The 26,166-nt window shown below is 41.2% G+C and overlaps 3 protein-coding genes across 9 annotated transcripts; 2 read left to right on the forward strand and 1 right to left on the reverse strand.

Annotated features, from left to right (window-relative positions):
- Positions 1–84: 84 nt before the first annotated feature.
- LOC133471424 (lamin-A-like) lies at positions 85–10,408 on the reverse strand. 6 transcript variants are annotated; one of them, XM_061760935.1, is made up of 13 exons: positions 10,294–10,408; positions 7,049–7,404; positions 5,967–6,123; positions 5,657–5,782; positions 5,395–5,565; positions 5,188–5,313; positions 3,726–3,946; positions 3,373–3,646; positions 1,989–2,096; positions 1,774–1,893; positions 1,643–1,699; positions 564–764; positions 85–436 (listed from the first exon to the last, which is right to left on the reverse strand). In XM_061760935.1, exons 2-13 carry the CDS (start codon positions 7,384–7,386, stop codon positions 401–403), a joined length of 1,935 nt encoding a protein of 644 aa, XP_061616919.1. In that variant the 5' UTR covers positions 7,387–7,404; positions 10,294–10,408; the 3' UTR covers positions 85–400. The 6 variants fall into 6 exon arrangements, with proteins under 6 accessions (XP_061616919.1, XP_061616918.1, XP_061616920.1 ...); XM_061760934.1 differs by lacking the exon at positions 10,294–10,408 and adding an exon at positions 7,541–9,261 and having other exon boundaries at positions 7,049–7,401; XM_061760936.1 differs by lacking the exon at positions 10,294–10,408 and adding an exon at positions 7,541–9,261 and having other exon boundaries at positions 564–761.
- usf2 (upstream transcription factor 2, c-fos interacting) lies at positions 9,570–18,619 on the forward strand. 2 transcript variants are annotated; one of them, XM_061760940.1, is made up of 11 exons: positions 9,575–9,918; positions 10,592–10,635; positions 11,316–11,422; positions 11,550–11,657; positions 12,274–12,439; positions 12,997–13,084; positions 13,370–13,414; positions 13,908–13,966; positions 14,289–14,380; positions 14,617–14,745; positions 17,633–18,619. In XM_061760940.1, the coding sequence occupies exons 1-11, from the start codon at positions 9,794–9,796 to the stop codon at positions 17,720–17,722; spliced, it is 1,053 nt and encodes a 350-aa protein (XP_061616924.1). In that variant the 5' UTR covers positions 9,575–9,793; the 3' UTR covers positions 17,723–18,619. The 2 variants fall into 2 exon arrangements, with proteins under 2 accessions (XP_061616925.1, XP_061616924.1); XM_061760941.1 differs by lacking the exon at positions 13,370–13,414 and having other exon boundaries at positions 9,570–9,918.
- Positions 18,620–19,425: 806 nt separating this feature from the next.
- tekt2 (tektin 2 (testicular)) lies at positions 19,426–25,861 on the forward strand. The gene is made up of 10 exons (XM_061760939.1): positions 19,426–19,667; positions 20,812–20,974; positions 21,077–21,202; positions 22,746–22,951; positions 23,037–23,180; positions 23,595–23,709; positions 23,879–23,986; positions 24,058–24,201; positions 24,275–24,354; positions 24,599–25,861. Exons 1-10 carry the CDS (start codon positions 19,597–19,599, stop codon positions 24,801–24,803), a joined length of 1,362 nt encoding a protein of 453 aa, XP_061616923.1. The 5' UTR covers positions 19,426–19,596; the 3' UTR covers positions 24,804–25,861.
- Positions 25,862–26,166: the final 305 nt, after the last annotated feature.

Below are 26,166 nucleotides of genomic sequence, written 5' to 3' on the forward strand. Positions count from 1 at the left end.
AAAATGGATGAACAGGAAAAATGACAAATCTGCTTAATTTCTAAGAATACATTTATTCATATCAAAGAAATTGTGTCAAAAGGGTGAATGAGTAAGCACATTTTATTGAAAATAGTTGTGAAAAAGTGCTACATTTATAAATGGCCTTTTGATATGAGTAGTACAAAAGTAGTAGTTTTAACTATTTTTAAGGAAAAAAAGTCCTAACAGTTATGTTAAGATGTCCAAATTCTGTATGAAACTACAGTTCATATATAATTGCCTTTCCAATTTCCATAAGCATGCTTATGTACATTTGGAGGGTAAATCAATTTGCAGATTATATGTACAAACTTATATAAAAGAAACCTAAATATATAAATGAATTGGTATGAAAAATGAACACCAACGATCCAAGGCCTCACATTATTGGACATTTCTCAATTTGTGTTCCACTCTGAAAAAAATAAAAAATAAAATAAAAGTTAGTTTAACAGCATGTACTTTACTCTAGTTATGCGTCATTGTGATATTTTTTTTCCATGTTTATTTTGTGTGTAAATGTATTATTTTACTGGGCTCACCTTGCAAGGTGTGCTGCTCCCGAACACGTACGAATGGGGCAACAAACCCTCTGAGATGCCACCACTGCGGAAGGAGCGGGACGCTGAGGACACGGTGCTACAGTTGTTGGACTTGTCCGAGGGGAGGCCGCAGGAGCCGCACAGAACTGTACGACTACGCAGATTGTACTCGCTGTCCCCACAGGTGCTGTGAGCCACCTGCTGCGGAAACAACAGACTCTGAATTTAAGTCTGATTTTGTCAAAGGGGTACAGAGATGAGGAGAACCCGGTCTTCATACATTTGGTTTGGATTGATTTGGCCTACTGTAGATGAGGTGAAATGTTACCTACTTTTTGGGGTGAAAGGATCATAAACTATAGTAAATTCATAAAATGTTGAATTAAACCTGAAGTTCAGGCATCCCTGACTTCACCCACAGACAGACAGAACTCCCCCTACGGTCGAGATTAGAGCCACAAGCAAGAACAGCTAACCCCTGGATAAAAGTGCTTTAGTGGACAAACATTTTAAAAGCGTTACTATGCTGTAGCCAACTTAAATTTATGCATTAAAGCCTTGTGGATTTTATCAGGTCAAAATGGAGCTTGAAATCATATTCCTATGATTGCACTTTGTTAAAAATGGCACAAATCTGTTCGTGTATGTACTTGTAGTTGCCTGATGGAAAATAAATATTTTGGATTGCATTTGGATTATTTAGGTCCACAATCACATATGTCCGTCCATCAATCAAAATTGTATTTCAATTGAAAATATATTTGTTTATTGTATTGGAAGAAATCAAATTCATTACAAAGCCTTTAATTAATTCAATTACTGTTTTAATAGAGCCTCACCATCACCTTTAAATATATCACTGTTGTACATTTTGTGCAGTCTTGCATGCATCAAGTTCACACTGGGTGTTGCTGTTTGCAATTTGTAATGTCCAGAACTTCATAAAGTTGTTGATTTGATATTTTATTTATTGAAAATTAAAAGTGTTCTTAGTGTGTGCATCGGTGATTTTTTTAAAAAATATTGTGATGAAATTTTCATTTTCATTTTATTGTCACACAGCATCTCTATAATGTTACCATGTCATCATCATCATCTTCCAAATGTGTGCGAGTGACTTTCCTCATCGCCATTTCCTGTAAGAAAGAGGTAAGTTCAACGATAAATGTTAATGTTTGTCAGAAGTGTTACTGCTTGAAAGATGTGTCACCTCTCCATTAGCGCTGATCAAGGTGGTCTGAAACTGATCTCCAGTGCCCCAGTTGGGCTGTGTCTTCCAGACCAGATCAGAGGGAGGATTGTGGTGTCCCCCTGCACCAGCCGCCCAGATCTGGTCGGCAGGTATAAATCACATAAGCATTAGGCACCTTGTACAAGTGTCGCTGTGCTGATTTGAGACCTCTGCCAAAAGAGGTTGCCACTTACCGTGACCCTCTGGCCGGCCTTCAAGATGAACTTTGCGGGAAATTTGAATGCAATCGGTGCTGAAGATCCAACCTGGCGCTTCACCTGCCAGTTGCCCAAATTCTGATCCTAAAGCAGGAATGTTGGAGAGGAGAAACATCAGCGGAATATTTTAAAATAGTCCAGTTCAACATTGGAAATGAGATGAGCATGAAATGATGACTTTGGGATTAGAGATGAAATGTGGTCACGGATAATGATGAGATGGAGATGACATGAGTTAGTGGTAAACGATGATGAGAAGAATAAAATGGAGGTTAGATTAAGATTATTTAGTATTCCAGTGAGGATGCAACAGAGTGAGTGTGTGAATGAGGATTAGATGAGATGGAAATCAGAATATAATAAATGACAAGGACAATATGGAGATGGGATGAGCTGATTAGATGACGACGATTATATGAGATGAAGATGAGCTGGAGATGAGATGATAATAAACGAGATGAGATCAAAAGATGAGATCACATTCTAGTTTCTTAACAGAATACATCAGATTACAGTGATGCCTTGAGATATGAGTGACCCGCCTTACAAGTTTTTCAAGATACGAGCCGTCAATCATCTGATTTTTTTGCTCTGACTTGCAAGCATAAATTTGAGATAAGAGCGCGTTGTAGTGGCAGGTGACTCAACTCACTTCCCAACAAGCTGCAATTTGGCAGTTATAATGAGTAAATGTTCTTCAAAAAAGAGGCTGCAAGATGTTCATTTCCTCTTCAGCTGAAGGTTACTGTCAAACTAAACAAAACCAAGAGAATTACATGTAATGTATTTAAAGCAACTACATAGGCTCTGCTACCTGAATGCTAACATACAATGGGAAACTCCATAGGCACATGGGCTAACAATTAGCATCTATGCGGTGATGTGGTTACCCTTTAAGCAGCTGAGCTGAATGTCTCCAGTACAGTACATCCATATGTCTGCCTTATACTTCCCCCAGGTGGCAAAGGCACACACAACAGAATGAACAGCACAATATGCATTGCGGGAGAAAGTGAGACCAAAAAAATATATTTTGAATTCTATTTATTTATGTCATTACTGCATGTTTTTATAAAGGAAAATACTATAGAATGCTATTTTTCTCATTATAAACAGAATCCAAATTTGTTTGGGTTGTTTTTTGAGGAGAATGGAATGGATGAATGACATTTCTATTCATTTCAATGAAGAAAGGCGATTGATTGATTGTTGATGATTCAAGGCACCAATGTACACTAGAATGAAAACAGTGGAAAGCACCAAAAAGTGGCATTGCAGTGTTGTGTACTGTATTTTACCCATGTACCCAGTAGTTAGGTTGGTAATATGGTAGATGTTCCACTGTGAAACGCACACTGACCTCATCAGCTTTATTGCTGAGTCGGACATATTTGCCATCCTGGTCCACCTCATCCACAGTGACACGCCCGCTGGCAGAGGCCTGCTGGGTGATGCGGGTACGAGCCACAGCACCGCCAGCGAAGCTCGAGGCCTCGCTGTCCGTGTCGTTGGGGCGCCGCCTCTTTGTGGGAGAGGTCTGAGCACCGCAGTTGAAGGATCGGGAATGAGCCGACGCAGTCGAGGAGCGATTTCCTGTCATCCTTGTCGGTGGTGGACTTGGAGAAAGACGCAGCCTGCAGACACGCGTAAAAACAATCAGAGAGATGGCTATTACTGTAAAAGCTTCAGTATGTTTGTGACCGATGCACAGACCTCTCCTCCTCGCCCTCAAGCAGCTTCCTGTAGGCACATATTTCCATATCGAGAGCCAGCTTGACATCCATTAGCTCCTGATATTCATCCAGCTGTTGCTGCATCCGCTGCCTTATCTCGGCCATTTCTCGGTCTTTCTCTCCCAGAAGGCGACGCATGGCGTCCCGCTCTCTAGACAGAGCCTCCTCCAGGTCCTTCACCTTTGCATCACGAGCTGCAAGCTAGATTCAACAGACAAGTCAGATGCCCTTTGCAGCTAAAACAGATTCAAGTCTGCTACAAGATTTTGGCGTGTGTCAGTGGAAGCATGTGTCCATTCATTTGAAGGGCACTGAATAAAACATTAAAAAGGACAAAACACTCTGTAAATGACAAGGACTATGTGTCACACAGCTTTTAAATGACATATATTCTTTCAAGGCGATATCACAAAGAATTGGATCAAAATGATCAAAGCCAAAACCATGGTCAGTAATACATACAAAAGAAAAAGCAAGCCAGATCCTCAAGAAAAAGATGCAATGGGTAGCGGGACAAAAGTAAAGCACCTGTATGAAAACATCTCGCCTGTTCATTGAGCTAAGGAAAAGTCACAATCTCTAAACACACTAAATAGTTTCAATCAAGCAGTGGCAGGCCGCGGATTTGGTACCTGAGCCTCAGTCAGGATTTATTCGACTTAATCCATCTCTTAGCACTACTACATGTCGCAATTATAGACACCATCAATACCACTGTACATATTCAAAAACGGAATAGAAATGCACGAAACATTGCCACGTACATCACTGTTAAATGTATTCATGTGTGCAGATTGCTACAGGATGTGTTTTGCTAGTCGAAGTTGGTTGAAACGAGTTATGCTCTGACCGACCAATCAGAGGATGGAAAAACGCTGCTATCATCAAGGGCCAGCGCCTGTGAGGACGTATTTGAAATCTGATTGGTTGAAGAAACAGTCCTATTGCTGATATAATTTAAATTACACCAGTCAGCACTACTAATTCCGAAGACCCTGGGTTATTTATTTTATGTATTTACTTTATGTACTATTAATAATCCCTTACAGGAAAATTCAATGTACACACTGCTGTATATGTACGTTGCACACCACAAAAATAACCAGATCACCTAATGCAGGCAAGCAAGGAGAGTTGCCTGAGTGGAATTTTGCTTTAAATATTATACAGTATAGTAGTATTATTGCATTTGGCCTGACCAACCTAAATAAATAGAACTTTGACTCATTCAAAAAATTATTTGTGGCCCTGTAAGATTTGTTTTTAAGTACCTCTGACATAAAGGCGGGCTGGCTGATATGACTGGACCAAAAAAATCTTAAGATCCATATGTAGTGGAAGCAGTGCAGCCACAGAAAATGAAGAGAATAGACTGTTCAAAAATGTAATACGATTTCATGGATCACAAATTGCAAATAATGCAGTTGCTTGTTGCAGCTCACCTGTTTCTGCAGCTGGCTGAGCTGAGCCGACATGGACTCCATGCGCACCCGCGTCTGCTGGAGCTCCTCGTGCGCTGCGCCCACCAGATGGCTGCTGCGGTCCGCCGACTGACGTGCGCCTTCCAGCTGAACGAGAAAAAGACAGACAACATCGTAGAAGGTACAAAACAAAACTTTGCAATAGTTTCTAGCAAGCACAAAGTTGACCTTGGAATTGTAGGTCTTCTCCAGCTCATCCTTGTAGAGTTTAACTTGTAGTTCATGCTGGCCTCGCATCTCCATCAAGGCGTCAGCCAGTTTGCTTTCAAAGTCTTGTTGGTGGCCGGTGTCCAACTCGACCATACGAGACTCATGGCGTCGCTTTACCTCACGCAGCTCCTGTGTGGGAAGTGTCTCATGAGAATGACTTTTTCACACATACAGATATATTTTCATTAAACAGGTGGTAGCGATGATAACAGAGTCAGACCTCAGAATGGAGGTTCTTCTGGAACTCCAGCTCCTCTTTGAGGGTCTGAATGCGATTCTCTCCATCCACCCTCCTCAGCATCTCATCCTGCAGTTGCTTTCTGGCATCGCCCAGGCTGGTGTCGAGCTGAGAGGACAGCATAAACAACAACTTTAAAAAATTGCGCAATCATCGTAACACAAGCAGCCCTATGCAGGAGGAAGACTTTACTGGCATCTTTTTTTATTTTTTTTAACTGTAAAATGCAAGCAAAACTTGTGCTCAGATGTATTTCCACAGAATTTTGAATTGAGCCTGGGTTTTAATTTACCTTAGCAACCTGCGTCTTCAGGTCCCTGTTTTCTGTCTCAAGGCTACGCTTTTCTCCTAATGCGGTAGTCAAAGACGCATCCTTGGAGTTCAGCAAGGCCTCCAAGTCTTTAAGTCTCAACAGTGCTCCTGCCAGATCGGATTCTTTTTTAGTGTTCCTGAAATTAGAAATAAACACGTAACTCACTGGTGTGCTTGAATATCAATAGATGGACCCATAGTAAGCCTGCAGTGTGAATGTGAGTGTGGATGGTTGTGTGTCTCTAAATGTGTCCTGTAATTGACTGGCGACCAGTCCAGGCTGTACTCCACCTTCTCCCTGAAGTCAGCAGGGACAGGCTCCAGCTACACAGGACCATGAACAAGAAAGGCAGGATGGAAAATGGATGGAGAAATAATAGGGCAAGACATCGTGGAAACCTTGGAATCAAGTGGGAACTGCATAATAATTTCCTGTACGCAGTCAAATGTGCTATTTTGAGTAAGAATTTTCTATGAGGGGGGAAAAAAAAACTGGGGATATACTTTTGTGTTTCCACTCTTGCATATGACTTACGAGCTACAATGTTTCCACTCTTCTCCATCTAACCACAAACCACAGCTTTTGGTGTTTGGTTAAATGCTGCCATGGCAACAGCTTGACTCTGCCAAACACACTGGAGCCATCAAGGCAATATTTATGGAAGAATAAAAGAAGCGAAGTCCTCTAACCACTGCCACGTATCGTGAGTGTATCATTACTCTGGAGGATGAGGGGGAGGGGCACGAGGGAAGAACTTAGTCATCAGGCCATTGATGTGTGACTATGGGATGTCTGAATGGAAGCCCAATGCTGAGCTGCAATTAGTCATGAGGAGGCTATGCCTTGAGGTGTGGCCCCAGCAGCAAATCAATGCTTATGTCAGCAAAATGTACATGAGCATCAGTTATTAATAACCGTGAGTATCCATGTTGTAATGCTGTGACATACACACATGGGCGGATGGTTGTTGCCGTTCCAGTAACATTTATGCATTGATAGAACTGAGTGAGAAGCAGCTCGGTCAAATGGTATTTCAGCCAAATTGTGATGAGGATCTCTACCTTGCTTTTAGCTCCTTGTAATCCTCTCTCAGCTTGCCCACCTCCAGCTGCAGACGTGCACGCTCTTTGGCCACAGAGTCCAGAGTCTTACGGGCATCCGCCAGTTCCGTCTCGTAGGCGGCCTTGAGGCCCGTCAGCTCCCGAGACACTTCGGTCTCGGACTCAGTGATGCGCAGACGCAGGCCGGCGTTCTCGATCTCCAGGGAACGGACCTTGTCGATGTAAACAGCCAGACGGTCGTTGAGGTTGCTGAGATCCTCCTTCTCCTGGAGACGGGTGATGCGGTTGGGGGAAAGGGGTGTGCTTGCACCTCGAGGAGTGTTTTTTGGTGTTGCCATCTCTCAATCTCGATTCTGCTGTTGCAGAAACAACAGAAAATTCAGCAAAAAACCCAGTACATACATAAAGGTTTGGAAAGTACACAAAATGCCACATGCATCCATCCTGGAAATGTCATATGAGTGTTTCAAAGTCAAACACAGGTACGCTTACCCTTTTAAATGGTTCAGAAGAAGTGTAAATCAGCTGAAACTTTGTTGAATATTTGCTATGTAGAGATCCCAGGGTCCTTTTGTGATCACCAGCACCGTTCAGCCTGTTGCTGTGTGTATACTGTACAAATGTATTTGAGTGCTCATAGGAAAGAATGAGATGGGAGGGGTGAAGAGGAGAGAGGTTGGCCTCACAAGTTTGGCAGTCACTGAAGGTGGTTGTTCCTCTCCATCTCTCTCTTTCTGGTCTGCGGTCTGAACAAATGAGTCACCCTCTGCAGCTATTTCTTGAGATGGGAGTTCATTTCTTTTTTTAAAGTTTTTTTGTTTGTTTGTTAACATAACCTCATCAAACCTCTGGGGTTTGATGCTGTTAAATTTGAATATCTGACAAGAGAAGGATGAGGTGGTTGGGGGTTCAAGGTGCAAATAGCTCCCCATCCTCTTTATGCAATACCCTACCTTGTACCCTGTGGGTCAAAGGTCATTGGAATTTAAAACAAAGTTAAAGTAGTCCAGTTCTTTAAAGGAAACATATTATGGAAAATTAACATTTTATTGCGTTTTAATGTAATGGATACAAATAGTGGGTTTTTGCAGAGTTCGGCCACTCATCAAGTGTGATGTTGCACAGCCAAATATTTTCTGCCTATTGCTGAGAATGTGTCTGTGAGGGAGCCGTTCTGAATTAGATAAAAAAATTAATTAAAAAAAATCCCTGCCACACCGAATTTCTCCGCCCATGACTATGCACCAAGGCTGGTGAATATCCACCACTTTCAAGCTACAGCTGGACTTTACTGTCTGAAACTTCACGTCAAAGCTAAAAGCAGAGCATTCTGTGATTTACAATACACCGAGTCAGTGATATACAGATTCATAATGCAGTATCCAGCCATCCATTTTCTAAAACGCTTGTCTGAGTGAGCTGGAACTTATCCCAGCAGTCAATTACGCCTGAAGTGTGGAACGCGGATTTAATATCTGCTCTGCCAGGCCTCTACTGCAACTGTCTTCCCTTCCTGCTTGTATTCGGGGCAGTTTCCCTTCAGTTTTGTCTTCAGCAAGTGATTCGCATACTCAATTGGATTCAGGTCAGGTGATTGACTTGGCCATTGCATAACATTCCACTTTTTGTTTTGTTTTTTTAGCTTAATGCTTCAGGTCATTGTCCATCTGCACTGTGCAGCTCTGTCCACCGAGTTCTGAAGCATTTGGGCGAATGTGAGCAAATAATATTGTCCCAAACAAGCATGACTCACATCATCAATCAATACAAGGGAACCATCAGTTCCATTGGCAGCCATACATGCCCACGCCATGACACTACCACCAGCATGCTTCGCTGATGAGGTGGCTATGTTTGGATCACGAGCAGCTCCTTTTCCTTCTCCATACTCTCCAAGTTGTTCTGGAAAATTCTGTTTAAGAAGTTGAAAGGGGGTGTGTGGGAGGGTCAAACTTTTTTTAGTTTTATTTTTTTTTTACAAATGTGATAATGATATGGTTTCTGCAGAGAAAAACTATATATATTATATATTCTACATCTCAATGTGGTCTCTCTGTACCGCAGACTTTCAAAGCGCGTATAAGCGGTAAAGAAAATGGATGGACGGATAAATGGGGGTTCACTGTGTATTTGCCGTCCTATGTGACCTAAGACTGTGACGCCATCTAACGGCTGCGCTTGTGTGATGCGGTCTGAAAGAAAACCCGTATCGGATCGATGCGGTCACATGGACAAAAACCCCATTGGTTTGACACACAAGGGTTGATGAAATGCGACAGGCGTCGTTTTATACAATCTTAGCTGTATAATCAATAAACATGCGCTGCCCGGAGACGAAAGAAAGATGAAGCAAGACGTTTAGGAGTCACAATTTTGATAATACCGTGAAAAAAGTCATTGTTGAAGAACTCCATTCCGTATTTTATCGAGCACATAAGGCAGCTTTGCGGCGCTAATCAGCGGCTCAGTCGCAAAATAAAAAATAAAAAAATAAAAAAGAAGGAGAATCGTGTTTAAAAAAAATTCACACACACACACACACACATCGGCTTTAAAGAAAGACACCGGCAGAAAAGTAGCTTTAAAAGGTCCCATCCGGTGAAGGCGTCGGCGCCCCGTTTGGAGGGTTTGGAGCACACACACAAGCAGACAAACAGGAGTGGAGACGAAGCGGAAGGAAGGCCGCCTCCATTTTAGCTCCCGTGGCCGCTGGGCGCCTCACGTGTCGTGGCCTGCCCGCCTCACATGACCCGTGTGTTTGTCCCCGTGATCACAGCCTCCATCCCGGCGGACCCGACACGTTGTTGCCGTCGCTGGTTGCCACGAGCCTTCATGGATCTGCTGGAGCAGAGTGCGGACAGCTCGGCGAGGTGAGGCCGTTTTCCCTCGCTTGGTCCGAGCGAGGCCTCCACGGGCGACACTCTTTGCAAAAACGCCTTTCTTGACGCCTTCAAGCTGTTTGACACGCTTACTTTTTTGCGACTGTTTGTTGCTTTTGGCCCGGCTGGGATGTTACACGTACATGTCCGAGTTGATTTCTTCTTTTTATTATTATGATTATTTGCATTTAGCGAGTGTCTATTTACGTTTACTATTGACCACACGAGCGAGGCAGCAACTTAAGCATGATTTTCTGTCTCGTTTGAGCCGCACTGTCTCAAAACGACCCGGGGGGTTATAAATAATGTATTAGGCCAGAACGCCCGTAGTTTTTGAAGTATTAAGGTCATTTCAAGAAGACTTACCCCCTCCAACTTCAGCCAGTGACCTCAACTTTTGGTTTTAGTGAGCCATTCATCACATTCCTCTTAATACATTCCAAGTTACATCTGTTTTATTGAATTTAGTTATCTTACACCAGAGTGCAGTACTGTACTTTATATTTGTCTCAACGTGTAGCTTGCTCTTGTGACCACCGGGTGGCGCAGCTCACCCAAACCTAGGATTAATCGACATTTTTGTTGTTCCAGTTTCTGATGCGATCTAAGAGCTTTAGATTTCATCTAGGAATGTTATTTATTTGTTTGTTTGTTTATTTTGCAGTCACAACAAACAGGAACCCGACGACATTGAGCAGTTACAGGAAGGTAGGAGCTGTATTTCCTGCTACTTGCTGCAACTAGACTACAGTAGTTGTTATGGCAATTTCATTATAAGGCTAAAGCGCTCGAAAAAAGTCCATTAGGTACGTCTAATGAACTCAATTACGAGACTCATAATTCATATATGCCATCATTCTGTCAATATGATGCATCAATGTAAATTTCTTTGAGACAATGAAAACTTTGAAGAATGCATGCTAAAGCTTGTGTATTGGATTTTATAGATCATGCAGGGGCCGCACGGTGAACTAGTGGTTGGCACATCTGCCTCACAGTTGGATTAGCCATGATTACATGGGTTTTCTCCGCCTACTCTGGTTTCCTTCTGCAGATTAAAAAACAACAACAACATGTGTCTTAAGTTAATTCAAGAAACACTAAATTGTCCTTAGGTGTGAATGTGAGTATGAATTGTCTATGTGTCCAGTGATTGGCTACCCACAGTTCCCCTTATATTTGAGTACTTGCCAACACCAAGTACTGACACTTCATAATGGCATTATTACATTTTAACCAAAATATTGCTCAGAAACACAAAGTAGTCTTGAACACAGCATACGTTTCATTCAGCTATAACACATTTTAAAGTTACAGCTTGTCATTACTGACATCCTAACATCCAAGTGCCGTTTTTTTCTAACAGTTGTGTTGACTTGCCTTGGCAGGAGAAACAGAGGATCAGTCGGCTGGGACCATTTCTCCTGTCCCACGGGCTGCGTTCACTGACCACAATGTCCAGTACCAGTTCCGCACGGAGAACAGCGGTGGACAGGTAAAGACGACAGACCTAAATTGTTCAATTGTGGGTTTTTTTTTCTTTCTTTTATGGTTTCAACTTGAATCAAGTTATAGTGATAAATTGGTGTCATCTTCATGATGTGATTATGCTCTGTCTCTAGGTGACCTATCGTGTAGTTCAGGTGTCAGACGACAACATTGACACATCCACTGACGCCGCCGGGGCCGTGAGCGTCGTCTCTGCTGCGGCGTTTGCAGGAGCGCCCCAGGTGTGTGGAAAACCACAAAAACAAATATTACTGGGAATTTTCTGAAGTTTAGTTTGTTTTACAGTGTGACTAATTTACTTACCATTGTTTGCCCTCGCTGTTTGCCACAGAGCTAGGGCCACCTGACTACTAAGATCTTATACAAGATTAGTATTATAATCCCGCCTTTACAAAGATGATGATAGTTTATTGTTGTGGTTAGAGTTTGCGCTTCTGTAGAACTTTAAAAAAAATTTAATATGGATTTCATTGGTTACCCTATTGAGTGACAAAATATTACAGACACCGCTCAGTATGATGCAGTTCAAGAGGGGAAAAAATGATTTGTCATACTCGTAAATTGAGTTGTTAACTTGGTGATAAAAGGCGTTAACACTCATAAGTGAAGGTACCACTGGAAAGAATGACATGGAAATAGCATCCACTGGCTAAATCTTTTTGGCTAACATCACAAACTATAATGTTCCAATTTACATTGCATGGTTCACGTATATTGCAGTTTAGCCCTTCCACTAACTAGTCACCTAAATAAAAACACCCCAAGAGAGCAAGTGACTGTTTGTCACAAATGTTACTTTAGTTTGGATTTATTCCGTCTTCATTCGTTATTGTCCAGGCTGTAATCCAGAATCCTTTCAGTAATGGGGGAAGTCCGGTCGGGGAGACGGTCGGAGGAGAGACACGTTTTGCATACTTTCCAGCCACCGCTGTCAGTGACGGGACAGCCGCAGCCGTGTCGGTGCAAACCACTTCTGACCCGACAATCACACAGGGGGCAGCAGGTGAGTTTGTATACAGTTTCACCTTATATGACCATCAAACTATGACTCTAGAAAGTGCACAGAGGCCAACTACTTTATTATATTATTTAGTTTATTTTTCCTTCTCCCCTCTAAAAGATTTCAAATAAATGTTTACATTGAATTGTACAGGTCGGAGGTTAATGGAAATTAAAAAAAAAAAAAGTTTATTTATTTATTTATATATATATTTTTTTAAATACCACAAAAACCTGGCATTTGAATATGTGTCTGCAGACCTATGTACTGTAAGTGTTGCTTTTGTTTGTTTAAAAAAAAAAAAAAAAAAAAAAAGACCCAATATGCCGTATAGAGCATATAATCATTTAAAAGCAAAAATGTTTAAACTCTGCATATTGTCTAGCTGTTGTCTCTGTTGTTAATGTAAAGTTTATTGAAGAACATTGAATTTGCTGTGGTTGACATCAGTTTGTCATACTAAGTGATAACAAATTAATCTCGCCTCACAGACTATTACTTTCTGATTGCCACAATTTCTGAATTCAACACAAATGAACCGTTTTATTGTATGTATCCAGGTCAGTTCTACGTAATGATGACCCCTCCTGATGTGCTGCAGTCGGCAACCCAACGGACGATCGCGCCACGCACACATACTTATCCAGCGTGAGTACAAAATGCCTCCTTGCACGTACAAAAAAAAAAAAAAAAAAAAAAAGATATCACCCAACTCCCTCATCTGCACATGGCCGCTCTGAGTCCTACATTTTAAAATTATTTTCATCAAACTCCCCAGGAGCTTTTCTATTTGTTCCCTTTTTGAAATAATGAGTCCCAAACATGATTTCTGAAAGTCAAGATTAAAAAACAACAACAACAGCAGATATCCATCCTATTAAATGATCAAACATCTGAAAACCGCATTGTGTCCTACTTACCTGCCATCCCCAGAGACCTTGGTGAAAGCGAGATGTTGCAGCATGGCAGCACAAACTGGTGAGGAGAACTTCCACATTCGAACCAATGCTGCAACCCACCCCGCCACCCCCACCACCGTCATTCCCTTCGTTTAAAGATTAGCACAATATTGTAATCGTGCTGTGAGGTGTGATGTGGTTTTATTTTTGTCTCTGAAGTGCATAGAGTAAACATTCATTTCGGTTAACCCCTTTAGTTTTATTGAAAATCCTTCTTTGTCTGCCTTCCTCTGCAAACGGGTCTTTTTCATTTTTGGCATGAATGTAAATAGTGTAGTTTCAAAAAAAGCTGATTATTTGAAAAATCACCAGAATGTGTGGCCTGACTACCACAATGTAATAATCATCTTGCCTAACTGGTGGGGGGGGAAATGTGACTTTCAGCTAAAACAAGCGTCACTGATCATAAAAAAGTATTTTGAAGTTACCTTGGATACAAATTATAATTAGTTGTAGTTGGTTTTTCTTGGCATAAAATTGGAGCCACAAGAAAGGTTCTCGTGTTCTTACAGGAAGGTGGATGGTCCACGAGCACCGAGGGATGAAAGAAGAAGAGCACAACACAACGAGGGTATAATATTGTTGGAGATGATAATTCACGTGTTTTCGCATTTAATGGAATGATTCCCTTGTGAACAACATTTTATTCTTTCACTCGGCATCAGCGCTGATAATAGCGATGTAACCATAAATCGCATTCCAAAAAAGCTTACTGTCTTTGTCGTAAATGCTTATCAAATTATACACTTAAATGCTATGCAATTCATGGTCAAATTGTTGTGAACGCTTGTTTTCCATATAGTCACAAGTTTATAATGGTGCCTATTGTCATTAAATATTGTATGCAGCTTTGACAGTTATATGAATTAGTATGTTTTCCCCCTTTCTTTAAGTGGAGAGAAGAAGAAGAGACAAGATTAACAACTGGATTGTCACACTTTCAAAAATCATCCCTGACTGCAACATAGACAGTAGAACTGGTGCTGTAAGTCTTGTTTAAAAACTTGTACCACTTTAAAAAAAAAAAAAAATTCTACATCAATAATACACGTTTGAATTGTGTAAGTCAGACTCTTGTTTGTTTTCAGTCGCACAGTGCATACGGTTAACATTTTGATTTAGTTTCCAGTTGATTGATTAAAAATCAAACCCTGAAAATTGCCATGCGTCATTAGGATATTAAAAGATCAACTTGACTCATCGCTGCCTTTTTTTATCCAGAGTAAAGGAGGCATCCTGTCCAAAGCTTGTGATTACATCCGTGAGCTGCGCCAGAATAACCAGCGATTGCAGGAGAGCTACAAAGAAGTGGAGCGAGTTGAGCTGGACAATGAACTGCTTAGACAACAGGTACACAATAAAAAACACACGCAGCGAGTCAAATATTTGTGTCAAAGGTAGACCCATTTTCCACTTTCAAGGTCAGATGACAAAGATGTTATGGGGTCAGTTAAAATTCATATTTGCATTGTTTATATGTTATGTAATACATGCACATAACTTCCAGCAAGCTCAAGACACCGGGGTGCGGTTACTCTAGCTACCGGAAGTGGCGTTGCAATTGACAAACGCAGCGGGCGACACTCTACACGCAATGGCGAGCAACGTGTCGGAGTATGTGGAGGAGGAGGATTTTGACGTACAGGAGCACCCAACTGAACTTGGCATCGTCAAAGCGTACACGTTTGAGCCGATCAGACAGTGACGACGACGAGCAGCCAAGTAGTAGTTGTACAACAGAAAAAGAGAGTGGCCACTGGCTCCATGTGACAGTTATGTCGAAAGCATGTCTTTTTACACACTCATGGCTTGAAATAATGGCACCCAAGGGGTGCCAATATTTTTTAGCATGACTATACGTGGTATATATTCATAAATGTTTCCGTGACACGGCGCAAGCTTTTACATAGGATGCAGTATTCCTATATATTGTGTGCCCCTCGCTCGAGTTGCGTTATAACACGCCGCACACTGTTGGCTTGTCATATTGGCAAAACTACAGACTTCAGTACTGAAAAGTACTGCGTGGGTCTTTTTTTCCCCCTACTCCCCAGTGCATTAACCATAATAGGGTCATAGGTATATACAAGGAAATGCTCACCTCTTGTCTGCGCCGCTTCGCTGCTGCGAGATTTAGTTCTGTTGCTGGCGGTGGAGGTCCCGATGGCCGTAGAAAAAATAGTTGGCACCGCAGCTGGTTTCAGCCTCTGCCTCTGTATCCAATGCTTTGCTTACTCAAAACACGCCGGTTCGAAGTGATCGGCACAGTTTGGAATGGTTGCTAGGCACCCATAGCAGAGCACGTTTCTTCCCCTGTCGATTGACTTTGCCTATCCACTGGTCACGCATTCCTTTTACACTTGGAAAGCCCAAAAAAGAAAAAAAAAACTCTTGCCGGTGCCTCAACCATTTCTACAGCCAGTTACCACACATTAAGCCATCGTGAAATCGTTAAATCATACGACAACAAATATACAAGGACGGGAACAACAGCGTGGAACAATAGCACACAACGCCGAATGAACAGGCTGTTCGGCTCGTGCGACATCACAGCGCCGGAAAGAGACGAAGACCGGAAGGCGCAGGATGCAAAAAGCAGAAGGTGCATTCTGCATCATATTTATCGATTTAACTGCTGTATATCTGCCGTATAATCACCTCGAAATGGCAGTGGTGGTTTGTAAAGGGGTTCTAGACTTATCAAGAAAATGTTTAAAAGCTTTGTCCTCTGACCTTTAACACTGCACTGCTGGTAAATTCCTGTTACGCGACAAAAAGTTGTTGCGGCCTTCATATCAGCATAATTAGATGAGTGGCAGTAAATATCAGGCGCTCCCCCCCTCGGATACTACCTCAGAAGCTGACTAAATCCCGGGTCGACTTCAACCCCCCATCCTGCAGCAAAACCTTACATACAGGACAGCCAGCTGGTAAAAAGGCATAAAAATGTGTCAGCGGCTATTGTCGGTTTGTTTGGTCTAGCTTTATCTTCACAGAGGTGGTGAAAAATGCTATATTCTTAGATTCTGAATCAATTAATATTTCAATTAGCTTCTATTAAATAAAGTAATGCTGACTGAAAGAAATAATTGGGACGTGCATCATACCATCGACAATGAATAATGCACTTCAAGGGTGAATCAAACTCAAATATCATTGAGACCTGTCATGTAAATGGCTCCCCCTCTCTTGAGTTGCGTGTGCTAGCACAATGAATACATATTGAAGCCCGTTAATCGCATTATGGGATGCAAAACCCAAATGAGACAAAACATCCATCTCAGGTTTGGTCTGTCGCACTGAGGTGGGTGAACACTAGGGCTGCAGCAATCAAATATTTTTAGAACAGTATTGTACAGATTATCCCAGAAATTAATTGAGTAATCCAAGTAAATTTTCCCCACTTGGGGTCACCAACCTCGCATTCTACATTGTAGTATTTGTGACATTGAATGTGTCTGGCTTTAAAAGACGGACGGGCCTGGACTGGTTGGCCACATGTGCATTAGTGGATTAGGTTGTAGTTGACTGTTAATTGGCTAACCATTAGCTAGTCTGCGTATTAACTGACTGAGCATCAGTTGTGGGCCATAGAAGCTAGTGTATGAATGTGCTTATTACCTGCTGCTTTTGTTCAATAAAGCAACTGAAAGTGCGCCGGTAGCTGTGTCTATTCTTGACCACTTGCGGGGTCATTACAATACATTCTAACTAGCGGTGGTAGGCTATATTAAATGAATAATGATAACGTTACCTTGTGTCAGCGAGTGCAGACTGCTGTTGTGTAAGCCAGTTCTGCTTTGCAGCAGACACGCTGCACTTTTATCTTCTTTTTTTAATCCTTAACTTTTTAAGATGCATCAAGATCGTTGTACGTACTATTAGATACAAAGTTGGGGGCAATAATGTGACCAAATACAAACAAGAGTACATACGGTAGTTGTATTCAATATAGGGAGCATGTGCCAGGAGCTATTTGCAGATGTTGCACCATGAAAAGTTACTTTTCCATGAACATTTTCATTTGGTTCATCACCTAATTTAAATAGGTGTTCTATAACTCCACAAGGTTTCATGAGGTTGTTCAGATTTTGCGTGCTCCGAACTAACAAATCAACAAACTGCTATCAAAACATACATCTCACATTCACGTTTGGCTAATATATAGATTGTATCCTGTGCTGTTATGATTGTCCCAAGTGTCCTCTTTGCCTCATATCTCTCTCGATGTTTCCAGCTTGAGGAACTAAAAAGCGACAACGCGCTGCTTCGAGCACAGCTACAGCAGCACGGCGTCGAAGTCAATGGAGACTCCACAACCCAGTGAAAAGCGGACTGGATATCTGTAGAGTCGCACACATGCGTATTCCCACTCACCTGAACAATACCAGGAAAGGAATAACCGCAGGTGACTACTTCCATCTGGATCCCATTGAACATAAAGTGGGCCAGTGGCCTACTGAAGGACCACTGACAGATGATGTCTCCCTCTATATGCTGCTGGCCAATGGCTGACATTTACTGACTAGCCCAATGAACCCCTCAGCTCTGCTTCAAGGAGAACGACCTCGGCGCACCACCATACTTGCACAAAGCTTTATTTGACTATAATTTATAATCCTGCCACTCCTCCCAACTTCTCATTCTTTTTGGTGCATTTTCTTTTTTTGAAGCTACCAAATGTTATAGGAAATACCACTAACGTGTCACTCATCCTTAATTTATAAACCTAGTCCAAAGTCCGCACCTTTATTATTTTCAGGCAGTTAATCAGTAAAACAGTTCTGATGGTGTTGGTTTAATTTTAGTGCAAGACCTAAACAAGGTGTAAACCTAGCTCAGGTAATTGGGGTAGTGCACTGGCATCTGGTTCCCAGATTTTACATATAGATTTTATTTTTTGACTTTACTTTTTTTTTTGTCTCCTGGTGCAATGGACAGACAGTTGAGAAATGTGTATCTGTTTTATCGGGCATCACATCGAGTAGCTGGTTGGTAAAGTTTCCTTTATGTGTCACTGAGGTTAATGAATGTGAGGTCTTATTTAGAGACCCGCCTCTTTGTGGCCTCATGGGCTTTTTTTTTTTTTTTTTTTTTAAATTATTTTTTCATTTTATATTATTTTATTTTTTTGTCTGTGTTGTTCCCCCACTAATCAAATACGCAGCAATGTTTGAGACCTTTGTGGCTAACAGGAGGCAATAAACATCAAGCATGAATGAGATGATATTTTGGATGTGAGTGATCATGGCCATTTTGGCTCAACTGTGTGGAATAATAAGTACAAGCACGGAAAAGCGGGATGCTACAATAAAAGAACAGACTTGCTTATAACAATGCCGTGTATTACAAACAAACAAACCAACCAATCATGACATTTAATTTTGAAATTAATATTTTACTTTGTTTTTCCGTTTGAAAACTTTTCTTTGTATTAAATGCCCCAAAATCAAGTAGAGTTACGTGGCATTTGCAGAAAGTACGCGTGACGTTTCTTTTTCAGTCAAGCATTGTGTCGCCTTGTTGCCCAGAGACGAACCGAGGCGTTGCTACGGAAACCGTCCTGCAACAACCAGCACGCGCCAACTAGTTTTCCACTCTGGAACTAAGGTGAGTCACATTTTAACAGAAAACTTTGGTCACGTTAATGTGACACCAGTTGAAATGTCAGTAATGTTACAGAAACATTCAAAATAAATCCACTAATTTATTGAAAATGAAGTAGTGTGTTGGGTGGTTTTACAAATGGCAACGTTGAACTTGCAGTTTTGCTGAGATTTCTGAATGTGGCCTACAGTAATTATAATTGTATAAATACGTAGCTGTACAGTCTCAGACGCATCCGATTGCATCAGATTCAATGCAAGTTGTTTTAAAATTCTCACAAAAGAGAATGCTCCATTTTTATTGAGACGTAGATCTCTGTTCTGAGTTGTATTACATTAATAGCATTTTTTATAATCGAATGTACTTTATACGGTTGAAGCATTAGTACGGTACGTACTGTTTCGCTTATTGAGCTTTCTCGGTTACCGTATGTCTGTGGGCTATCGAACTTCCATTGACAGGCAGATTTTCACCGTAGTGTAACGTTAACGTTTCTTCCAAGTACATTTTAAACACATCTTGTTGTTGTTGTGCTTAAACAACTCAACAAAAAATGGACATAAAACGTAACATGTTTGTAAATGGGTTAACAAAATGAATAATGTGTCAGTGACAACAGTTTGCGATCAAGATGTGCAGATTCGTCACGGTATGCTGTTGTGGTGGTGAGAGATTTACGACCCCTATTCCCAGACTGTGGTGGGGAGTAATTCATTTAGATTCCTGATAACGCAAATTGCTGCCCGAAGGTCACCAACGTGTATCACGCAGGGGGGGTTCACGTTCGCGTTTTCGCACGCAGTGACGTTGGTGACGTCGCCATGTGGAAAATGCAGCAGCTCGGGCACAGGTTGCACTGGCTGCGCTAGAAATAAGGAGGATAAAGAGTGGTGCGCGCTAAAGTGGTGCGCGCTAAAGTATTTGAACTAAATTCATGACAAGAAAGCATTGTTTTTAAAGCCCATTTTGTTTTATAGGCAAAAGTACGGGATGTTTTTGCAGTGTCTATCTGGAAACCGAAAACAGATTGAAATTTTGTTTTTGTTGTGAGATTACGTCACATTTACTTATTGAATTTTCATTGAAAAAATACCAATGCGCTGAAGTTAATACTGATAGTTATTTGAATAAATAAATAAATAATAATATTACTGACTCATACACAAATACTGTACAGTATTTTTTATTTTGCCGTTACTGTATACTTCATAAGGGATCTACTAGAAATCAGTTTTTCCCAACCTTTATGAAATTTCATGGCACAAAATACTAAGAACCAAACTACACTAACTATACTAAAAATAATGATTTCATCTTAATTTACTCACAAATGTACCTACTGAGTGTGAAATCTGGGCCTAGTTGAACACAAACCTGGTGTATGAATGGCAACAGGTGGATACACAAGTCAATTGTACCTCCTGTTATCCAGTGAAAGAGCAATGCTATAAATTGCTGTATACTTTAATACAATATTCTTTCTTAATGTGATAGTGATTGAAGAGCAATCCCCTCATGTAGCCTATTAGAGCAGGATGGTGAAAATGTACTGCTTAAGTTCAAATAAATGTTTAATGATGTAATTCAATGCTTGCTCCTTCATTCATGGTAGGTGAAGTTAGGTGTAATGTAACCTAAGCAGTTACCTCTGGTAAGTGAAGACGGACCGCTCCATGAATCACCACAAAAAATAACATTATGTTTAATTTTTGTCTTGGAAGCAGGGTTTATTGGGATTTTGACTAAGGTTGCGTCGTGTGGAATTTCTGTAATCCAGATGCCTAACCCTTCCTTCGCTTATCATTGAAGCGGTACAATGGCCAAACATCCCGAGAAGCCCATCGTGCACTACGGTGTGCCAGAGTGGTGCAACAACAACGAACAGTTGTCTTCCACTGCAGAGCTTGAACGACATCTTTCGAATGCAATCCGCCAAGAGAGCAGGTCACTCCGCAAAGACACCGACTGTAAGGTGGGTCCTTGTTGACGTCGCCATTGCCATAACATGCATTTCCCCACAAATTGGCTTTGGGTTTTTTTTGATTCACGATGTCCCGTACTAAACACTCCACAGACAAATTGGGATGAAAGCGATACCTCCCGCATGTTGAGGGATCGGGTCTGGGAAGTTTCAAGATGTAAGGATCTGCTCGTGACCTGTGCGCAGAAAGTAGATGACGAGATTGAAGCTCTGACACTGGTAATCTCTTCAAGAAGATGAACAAATGTTATTAACTCATTTGTAAGATGTGCCATCAAGTCTTTAGATGGGGTTTTGTACATGTTTGAGTTGTTGTAGCCTTAAAGTGTATTGTTGTTGCATATTTCTCAAGCATGCACTACTAACAAAAAGGAAGGGTTATATGACTTTGGGTGAAACTTCAGGATGAACCAAAAATTTACGATGACCTAACAGGTGAACTTCTATGTTTCAGGACTTTTTGCAAAACGTTCTGTTCTCTAACAAGGAGCTGAACAGCAACATTCACAACGGGTGTTTGATCCATAAATCGACCAATAGATTTCCTGGTTCAAGTAGAATTGGCATTTAAACAGTCCTCTTCATTGTGCTGTTTTCATTTTGACACCATGAGACCAAGATGACACCAATCAATCGATGGCGAATATCAAACTGGATGTTTCAGAGGAAAATGGCCACTGAGCTTAAAATCAGTATCACGAGCACGTTGCTTCAGAAAGACTAGAAGAGTCACAGAAAGGCATAGAAGTAAACGTCCTAATTGTTGATTAATTGATCGAACGGCAAGTTCTGCAAAAGCATTGAAACAATGAACATGTGCAGTGAAAAGCTCTGAGCTCAAATTAATCAAACCTAGAAATGTTATTTGCAGTTCAATGCAGTTTCTGTAAACAACTGCTGTAGAGTTACCCAGTGAGGCTTGAACTCATGACCCCTGGTTTATAAGACCAGTGTTCTAATCACTGAGCTATGAATCCCACAAATGGTAGTTGGTAGCTAGACTGGGCCCTGAGGTGACCAACTTTCCTGCCACGCTAGATTGTCGAGTGAAGGTGGGGGGGGGGTGTTTGTGTTGGGCATTGCAAAAAGAAGATAATGTCGCTGTGCTGTGATAGACTGGAAAGCCAAGTCAGCCCCACCTGCGACTCAATGGCGATAAACAATATAGATAATATTCATCTTCGGGCTTTTTTGAAGCTGTTTTTCTCGAAGCTGTTTTAATTTGTGTGGGGGGGGGGGGGGACATTTATATATATATATATTTTTTTTCACAATTTAAAACAGTTCCCATGTATCTTATCTTTAATTGTCATAATGTCCCAAGGACCAAGAATTATAGCATGCATTCCGCACCTTTCTTGGCTTGCTGAAATTAGCCTGTTTAGGAGTACGGCTTTCATTACCATGACAACTGGGTTTCGAGCTAGGGGATTGACCAGGCAAGCAAGCAAGCTTCTACTTGCAGCAGCAGTCTAGTGTGTGGGCAAAATATGCAGTCCTGGAGGTAGACATTCACTACACTGTGTGTATGTGGCGCATGGACACATCACCAAACACAACTTCACGCCAACTTCAAACCAACTCTGGCTTTTGCTTGAAAGTGGCTCCTCGCCCAGCCTAGCCAAAATTGACTTGGTGGCACTCCAGAAAACCAACTCTATGTATACAAGCCATTAAAAAGTCAATTTTCCACAATATGTTCTCTTAAAAAAAAACGATAAAATGTTAATCTTGTAAAAAGCTTTATTGTGTGTGGCGGAAGTCTAAAACCCGGACCGAGGAGACCTTGGCTGCCACAGCTGTTCCCCACGAGGTCAGCACGGAGAGCCTTACCCTGAGGGAGGGACGGCAAGGATTTGAGCTGGTCAACGACCCCGTGGAAAAGGAGTTAAAACAAGAGGTGCATGTCATCGAAAGAGTGCAGCAAGCCCTGCAGAACCACATAGACGGGGCATTTGAACAGCTCGTGTAAGAATATCACCACATTGACTTGTGTCGTATCAGTTGACATCAATATCGCGGAACTCATTCAGATTGGGATTTTTCTTTCCAGTATTTTGCAGAAAATTCGACAGCAGCTGACCGCTGACATCCAAAACAAGGTGGAGACTCTGGATATTGATAATACCTGTCTGGCACTTACAATAACGTCATCCCAGATCTCCCTGAAGCCGGACCCTACTCGAATACCCGCGGGGTAAACGACATATGAGTATTGGAAGACGAGACAAATAGACAGATGCTGTTGTTCTATCTATCTATCTATCTATCTATCTATCTATCTATCTATCGATCGATCGATCTATCTATCTATCTATCTATCTATCTATCTATCTATCTATCTATCTATCTATCTATCTATCTATCTATCTATCTATCTATCTATCTATCTATCTATCTATCTATCTATCTATCTATCTATCTATCTATCTATCTATCTATCTATCTATCTATCTATCTATCTATCTATCTATCTATCTAATCTAATCTAATCTAATCTAATCTAATCTAATCTATCATGTAATGTACCAAACTAGTCATGCACTAGACTGGATTAAAAAACAATAGGCTCATTGTGTTAACCGCCGAATGTCCTTTTCATTCACTTTAGTTCGTGCACACCATACGAGTGGATCAAGTTCACCCAGTTGAATTTGGCTCGGGCCCGTGAAGCAATGCAAATGTCCGAGCAGATGAGGGAGGACATGAGTCTCACCAGAGTCAACGTACGTGTGTTAAAACCACAAACCGCCGCCACTAAATGACTTTTTGTACAGTTTTGACAGCCTTTTGGAAACCATCACAAAAATGCTTCCTCTCATTTCCTGCAAACATATATGGAAGATTTGGGCCTATTATTTGAACATTTTCATCACCTGTCCTCAATTCCTATAGCTGCAAAATAAGTTGAAGACCCAGCAGAGAGCCACAGAGTTTGCACTGCGTAAGCGCAATCATCAAGAGCAGCAGGCTTGTCGTGAGCTTGAGTGGCAATTGAAAAATGTGAGTTTCTAGATAACATGCAGTCATGACAGATTGGGAAGCTAGGAGTTTCTTGTGCTGTCTTCTTGTAGACTGAAGATGAGATAGCAGACATGGAAGACGACATATCCAAGCTGGATGCGGATCTGCGGGCCAAGACGGCGCCGATGAAGCTCGCTCACACCAGACTGGAGAACAGAACCTGCCGGCCTGGCATGGACCTCTGCAGAGATGAGGTGGATATAAAGTACATATAAATAAACAAAGTTTGTTTGTCTGACTGTGTCTTTCCTTCCTGTTTGTTGCCAGGCGCAACGTTGCCTTGTTGACGAAGTCAACCAGCTGCAGGCTACAATTGCCATTCTGAAGGAGAAGCTGTGTGAAGCACAGTGAGTTCTAAATGTCTTCTGATAACATGAAGCTGATGGCGGATCCCTGCTTTTAGCATTGCCGACTCATGTGATATATTCATTTAACGGTGGAGCATGATGTTTATGATTTATGAAGTAGCACCGTTTTTATTTCATGTAAAATAAGTAAATACAGAAACTCATTTTCATATTTGATCAGTAACAGTAAACCCATTTTCATGTAAAAAATTACATGAAAATGACCCATATTCTCCTCTTTCAGGCACTCGTTACAGAGGCTGAAGCTTCATCACAACCAACTGATGCAGGATCACTCCAGGAAACGTGAAGCTTTGGCCCTGGAGCAACGTTGCATCAACATCCGCAGCCGCCTCATCCCGATATTATACGGCGATGACACCCCAGTACCACTGCGCCTCCTCACGAGCTCGAGCGGGAGGAGCAGCAAGCATCTTGAAGCTCAATAGGATTTTGTTTTTGTCATTGGTCTTTCACTCAAATTCTAATAATATGCAAATATATATATATATATTTTTTTTTTTACAGCTATTACGGAAGTGACATGACATTAAAAAAAAATTAAGTACATCTTGAAAATACATCAATTATGCAGCGGTGTCAATATCTTATAGGGCCCTTTTCAGTACAAGACTTGAAGTGCAGCTTGCTAAAGAGTTGAATGTTAAATGTTGAATGTTAAATGGTTATGGAAATTGTTTTTAAAATGGGGCTTGCCTCTAGGCCTGTTATCAATGTATTTCTGGCATCTGAGTGCGTGCATACAAGGCTCAAGTTTGTGTTAAGGTCATTACTTTTGTTGGGCGTTATCTTTAATGGCTTTGTTTGGCTTCGTCATAATGTTTGACCATCTGACGCCGTTTACAGCATGAAGATAATAATGTGAATCCTGATGCCCACCTACTGTATATACTATACATAATACTTAAATGCAGGTATATAAGTATACAGTATGCTTTAAATCGAAACAACAAAACAGGTTAGACATTAAAAACATGTAACTAATTTGTATATTTTCAAAGTGGTGTATTTTGGTTGTTAAGTTTAGCTTTTACAGGGTTACCATACTAGAAACAGTTCTTAATAGGTTACTAATAATATTAATGATAATAGTAATAATTTTTTTCCTTAAGGGATTTCAATTCAACAAGCATATTACAGTATATGATGTCAGACCATGCTGAGATGATCGAGAAACACACACAATAAAAATGGATTTCTCATAATGTGGTTTATTGGAACCCCCCCTTGCTTTATAAATGTGCTCCCAAATAATTTGAGGAATAATAGAAGTGAAATAAATGAAAAGTTGAAATTTCTGCTTATGACAGTGTTCTTATAATACGGTCGTTATTGTATAGCAGGCGATAAGTATCGGCATTAGTTTTAAGTTTTGAGGCAACAAACTAGTCAAAGCCTTGTTTTGAAAAGCAACCAGCATTTTCCTGGAAAAACATTTCTCGCTATCTCCCATTCTGCTCCAATAAAATGCCTCCACAACAAATCAGCACATTTTCTGCTCCATTTATTTTGGCGTAAGCTTTTTGCTTGACGCACCCACGCCTCTGTCACACTCCTACCCACAAACACACTTGACCATAAAACCGTGAGATGCTCCCTCATGCCACAAACAAGTCATTTTGTATCTCAAAGCCTGCCTTCCCCCACCATCGCTTTCACTTCCTTTTAGAGGTGACACAAATACTAACAGTATGTACTTAAGTAGAAGTACAGATTGTAAAAAAAGGATGGCAAAAGTATACTGATTTAACTCCTACACTTGAGTAAAAGTAAAAACAGTACAGATTCTGA

The sequence above is a fragment of the Phyllopteryx taeniolatus genome, chromosome 21 (genome assembly GCF_024500385.1).
Source record: "Phyllopteryx taeniolatus isolate TA_2022b chromosome 21, UOR_Ptae_1.2, whole genome shotgun sequence".
NCBI classification, from domain to species: Eukaryota; Metazoa; Chordata; class Actinopteri; order Syngnathiformes; family Syngnathidae; genus Phyllopteryx; species Phyllopteryx taeniolatus.